This window comes from Hipposideros armiger, unplaced genomic scaffold, assembly GCF_001890085.2.
Source record: "Hipposideros armiger isolate ML-2016 unplaced genomic scaffold, ASM189008v1 scaffold_523, whole genome shotgun sequence".
NCBI classification, from domain to species: Eukaryota; Metazoa; Chordata; class Mammalia; order Chiroptera; family Hipposideridae; genus Hipposideros; species Hipposideros armiger.
This window is the reverse complement of record NW_017731873.1, coordinates 836,338-842,337: the sequence shown is the minus strand read 5'-3', so window position 1 is coordinate 842,337 and position 6,000 is coordinate 836,338. Positions and strand designations below refer to the sequence as shown.

The window sequence follows — 6,000 nt, the reverse complement described above, 5'->3', positions numbered from 1 at the left end:
GTAACCAATAAAATGCAACAAAAATAACTGCATGATTTCTAACGCTGAATCATAAAAGACAATACAGCTTAACACTGGAACACTTTCACCAAAGCTCTAAGCCACCATGTAAACGCGGTAATTGCCTAGAGACCATCAGCGATGGAGAAGCCCAAACAAGCCCATAGGGACGAATCACCTGGAGAAAATATGTAACTGGATTGATCCAGCATTATATCATTGGGCTTTTAGGTTGTTTCCAATCTTTTGCTGATGTAAGTAATTCTGCAACAAATACCTCTGAACACATTGCATTTCTCATGAGTGCAAATCTATGTGCCAGTTAAATTCCAAAAACCAGAGTAAGCACAAAATCTTGAATTTGGAAGAACACCTCTTTTTCACATCCCACCAATAAAGTTCAGACAAGTGAAATAAAAGAATGTACTTAGGTTTTCAAGGAAGTAGTTAGTGAAGTCCATTTTCTTAGTGAAGTAAAAGTTACAAATATTATTTGTGCTAAGAAGTAAAATGACACTGGTAGCACAGTGAAGAAATAAATTTTGTTTGAGATGAGAAAATTCCTTAGACACGGTGGTTAACTCTCTGATTTAAAAGTATATTTTGTAGAAAGAAGCCCATATTCCTCTGACCAAGAAATTGAATCATTGTATATTCTTTAATCTACCTTCGTTAAGTGTAGAAAGTGAACAAAGAGCAGCTGGATCGTGGACAATATTTTTCAAGGAAACACTTTATAGGGGTCAATTCTGGAGTCTACTGATATCCTTATGTTTTACACCAGTTTTGTCAACATTTACTGAAAGATGTTTAGCTCAAAGCAAAACTTATATGCATGTGTTGCTCCTAATGAGAACCTCATGCCACAAGGAAAAGGTTAAGTTACATTAGTGTAATTTATTTTAGAAGAAAGGAAGTTTATTTAATACTTTAGATTGTCAGAAGAAAGAGCACCAACACAAAAATATCAGGCCTTAAGGAGTTAATGCTCAGCAATCTAAAAAGTGGTTATCCAGAATGACACTTCTGTACCTTGCAGATTGCAAATTCTTTGTTTTAGGTTTCAGCTTACCTTTATCTCGGTGCTTAGCTAATTGAAATTTGTACAATATTTCCTTTTCAAGACAGCTACACTTGTGCATATCTGTGGTCTCTATGGTGCCTAGTTTCAGCTCTCTGTCTCAATAGACCTGATAAGGCAGTATTTTAGTTAATATGTAGTGAAGTTCTGAAAGCACTCTAACAAACTTCCTTGTCTTTAATTCACCCTGAGTATTTGTCTATGAATTTCAGCTTTGCTTGCTTTTAAATTTTAAAATATGCATTTGGTTTCAAAGGGCTCTGTTTTTCCTTTCTGCTGAATCATTAATTGAGGTGCTTCTATTTTTCCAATTATTCTTTATTGTGATAGTGTTACTCTTTGCTAAAGTATCGATGGTTAAAACCCAATTTCCTGCATAGCCGAACCAACCTCAGGAAAATGAAGTGGCGGATGATCCACAGAAGCATTCCAGTTTCAGGCTGCGCACATTTCGCATGCTTGCTGAAATGCGATTTGCATTTTCACTTTGTTTACTTTCCATGTGAAGCGCTCTTCTAAGACCTAACCTTTAGTCAGTGGGTGATTTTCTTTATGGGAGTAAAACAAAGCGAAGATATGAAATAACTTATGTTCATCTTACAAGCTCTCTAGGATTCAAAGATCTAAATTAATTGGTCTAAATATTATTTTTTAAAAGTTCCACCAGCCACTCTTTCAGCTGAAGTGATGAAACCCAAAGAATTCGCATAATAGAATGGAGAAAATGAGAACAGTCATCTAAAAATCCGCCATTGGGAAGTGATGAAGAACATTTACTGGCTTACCCTGAAATTCGTCAGCATTGCAACTCTTAGCTGCATATGGATGTCTGTGGTTCACTGTACAGTTTTAAACAGCTGCCTAAAGTCATGTGTAACTAACCTGGTAAGTTTTACTGGTCTAATATTTGTCTTTGTAGGAACAGAATTCAGCTTGTTATAAGTGATTGAATTATTTTCGCTTTATGAGAATATTTCCCATCAGAAGTCCTAGAAAGACAAGAAAGATTCTTTTTCCAGAGTAAGTTAGGGCTATTTATAATTACGGAAAGTAAGGCAAGGCTATTTTATTTCTTATCTGTTCATAGATTTTTTTTGGGGGGGAGGAAAAGCCATGGGATTTGGGTAAAAAAGGCTTTAATGAAATCAATGTTGCGTGCTTTAATAATATCAATTTAAACTCATTTATTACAAAATCATATTTGTCTTGAAACATGAAATAGGTTTGGCCACAGGGAAATACCTTCTAGTTGCAGACATCAGTACTATTTATATTGTGGATAAATGATTGTATGGGGAGGTCGATGACCATGGTAGCAGATGCAATCAATGCCATACAGAACATTTTATTTTAAAAGTAAGAATTGTTTGTATATTCCTTTATTTCTGGCTGTGCATTTGTAGTTTTTTCAGTAATGAGTTTGTTTTATAAGGAAATTTATGTTTTTTTCTCATGTATAAATGTCATCCCTCCCCTATATATATTGTTTCATGTCTTTTCAGTTATTGTGGTTTAGTTGTACTTAAAACGGTCACTGAATCAACTTTAAAAACCAAATACAATCAGGCCAAGGAAAGATACACTCATCTAAAAACAAAGGAAATAGCATGATGGCTTACATTGACATTGTTTAAAGTCATACTTTAAAAAAATAATAAAAATACCAAACATAGCATTCATTATTATGCTAAAGTATTGAAGATAGAAGCCTAGGATAGATTAAAAAAAGAATTTGCTTGTTATACTCTTTTTGGTTGAATTTAAACTACATTTTAAAACACTATTTAGGCTTACTCTGGATAATAACATTCTAAAAAACTTTAGTATTTTATATAAATCTTTGCTGAAGACATCATTGCCATTAATGTAGAATTGTATGCTTTAGGTTTTTGTGGTTGTAACCCAACTTAAAAATGGAAGAATGGGACTATTTAATGTTTTCTTTATTAAAACATTTAAAAATTTTCTCTGATTATAACAAGAATACATATTTGTTGTAAAATATTTACAAGATAGAGAAGAAATAGAGAAGAACAGGGGAAAAACCCTACAATTCCACCACTATTAACCTCTGATTATATTTTCTTTCAGTGGTTTTTCCTGAAAAATGTATATATTTTATGCACAGTTGTGCACCCAGATTTTCATTTGACATTATATTGTGAGTTTTCCCCTAAATCCTGAAGTTTTTTATGGAAACAGGATCTTTAATATATTTAGAATATTGCCTCATATGAATGTACTGCTATAACTGCCTAATGTTGCTACTATCAAAATTGATGTTGGTTGTTTCCAATATTGTAGTCTATTTTACTTTATTTTTTAGTTAAGTTTAGTTTTATGTTATCCTTTTGTGTGGGCTCCTTGATTTTAGGGTTTGGCAGTAGGAGTAGACAGTTTGTTCCTCTGTTGAGTTGCCTTCCGTTCACCACCTACAGAGAAAGGCACAGCTGATGTAGTGGTGACTGCAAGAGACAAGGTCTGCCAATCTGACTGTAATAAATGTTCTTTATCTGAGCCTCCCACACAGGGGTTGGAGGGACAAAAGCTAGGTGAATGAACAAAGAAAAACCATGGATTAGGGGAAAGAATATATAAAGTACTCAACTTTATTATACCACTTGAATTGTTTTTTAGTGTGTCATCCTTTTGAGCCTGGACTCTTGCTAAGAAGGTCATCTTTGGTTTCACTGGGTGGTTCTTGATATTAAGGCATCTTTGCTGTTTTGAAAAGAAACACAGAAGAGTCTTGTACAAAGGAATGTTAGAATTGCTGTTCAGAAGTGCACAAGTCATAGTTTTATGCTTGAGCATGGGTATTTTACATTAATTGAGGGATCTGTATCAGTTGAGTGTATTAACTGACTTAATGTTTTTGAATTATATATGCTATGTGCTGCAGAGAACAAAAAATAATATTCTTCGGAACACTCGTATTGTGAGATCCTTTATGAAAAAGAAACAAAAGAGGTTCATGGTCAAATAATTTATGGAAATACTTTTTGCCATACCCTCTTTTTGTGTATCCACAAGGCAGGGCACAATAGTATATGAATGCCTTTGTTTAATCACAATTTTCTCAATTTCTTTGGCAACAAAAACCATTTTTTTGAGTAACAAATCCCAACAACTGAGAAACTACTGTTGAGAAGTGCTTTGTTAGAAGTATTAATTCAAGTCAATAAAAGACTTATTTAAAACAATAGCATTCAGAAGGTTGTCTTCTTAAAAAAAAATACAAATGTTAATATTTTTTTTGTATATAAAATATATAACTTTATAACAGGATAATAGAACAAAACTATAATCCAAAAATTCCATAAAATATCCAGAAATAAGCACAGTTTGTATTGGTGTAGGAGTAGATAGGCCCGTAAAACAGAATACAGTTCAGAAATAAGACCTTTTACATAAGGAAGTATGAAATATGAAGAAGATGATAATTCAAACTAAAGTGTGGCTATCCATTTAGAATAAAACAACTCCTCCCTCCTTCAGTAGGTGAATGAATAAATAAACTCTGGCACATCCAGAGAATAGAATATTATTCAGAGCTAAAAAGAAATGAACTATCAAGCCATGAAAAGACATGGAGGAAGCTTACATGCATAATGCTAAGTGAAAGAAGCCAATCTGAAAAGGCTGAATATTGTATGATTCCAACTCTATGACATTCTGGAAAAGACAAAACTGTGGAGACAATGAAAAGATCAGTGGTTGACAGCAAAGGGGTTTAGGGGGCTAGAGGAAAAGATGAATAGGCAGAGCACAGAGGATCGTTACAGCGTGAGGATACTCTGTACGACACTATAATGATGGACACATGTCATTATATGTTTATCCAAACCCATAAAATATGCAATACTAAGAGTGAGCCCTAACATAAACTGTGGACTTCGGGTGACTATATGTCCATGTAAGTTCATCTTTAGTAAAAAAATGTACTATTCTGGTAAGATGGGGGTGGGATTGTGCATGTGTGGGGGCAGGAGTTATATGGAAAATTGCTGTACCTTAGTCTCAATTGTTGTAAACCTAAAACTGCTCTAAAAAAATGAAAGCCTTAAAAAAGAACGTTAAAAAATGTATAAAAAACCATCTCCACCCATCACTATCAGATGCAAATAAATCCCAGGAGGTATTTTTAAAAAGTGTGATTTAAATGCAGATGAATAAGAAAAACAAAACAACACGTTATCCCATACAAATACTAAATTAATTAGGAACAAATATTTCTATAATCTTGGAGTGGGAATGCTTTAAGAAGCCTGATTCAAAAATGAGGACTCCCTAAAAGATATTATTCATCAATTTTACTGCTTAATAAGTTAAACTATATGCAATAAACAGAATACAGTAAAAACAAAGTAAAAAATGGAAAACAGTATTATGACAAAATTTTACCAACCCTTATATATATAAAACAGTATTTAAAATAAATTTAGAACATTAAGATCTACTTCAAAAATATATATAAAAATGGCTAAAATGCATGTGATGTTCAACTTCATAAAAACCATAGAAATGCACAGTAAAATGAATGATCAATTTTTCTTTTATTATTTTGTCAAAAATAAAAACATTTATAGTTGGCAAAGTTTGGATAAACTGACATTTTCATGTACTGTTGGTTAGGATGTAAACTGATAGATTTCTAGAAAACAACGGGTTAATAAATATCAAAATTAAAAGGAAAAATATACCTTTAACCCTGAACATCAAAAAATTTATCTGAAGAGATTATTTTATAGCTAACCAAGATATGTCTGCAAAAGGCTGTTTATAGCAAGTTTGTATATAATATTAATAATAGATTTTTAAGTGCTTAGCACTGTACTATATAATAATTAATACATTATATAATTGAACCCTCACAGAACTTTATGAACTAAATATTATTTTACTTATGTCTCAGGTGA

General features: G+C 32.6%; 1 protein-coding gene across 4 annotated transcripts in view; it reads left to right on the top strand.

Moving 5' to 3' along the window:
- The first annotated feature begins 1,317 nt into the window (after nt 1–1,317).
- Nucleotides 1,318–6,000, top strand: part of ROS1 (ROS proto-oncogene 1, receptor tyrosine kinase) — a 99,203-nt gene continuing 94,520 nt past the window's right edge. For 2 of the 4 annotated variants that reach the window (XM_019668302.1, XM_019668300.1), the window contains exon 1: nt 1,397–1,966. In XM_019668302.1, coding sequence (XP_019523847.1) covers nt 1,844–1,966 — 123 coding nt within the window. In that variant the 5' untranslated portion in view covers nt 1,397–1,843. The other 2 variants (XM_019668301.1, XM_019668303.1) reach the window with 2 other exon arrangements.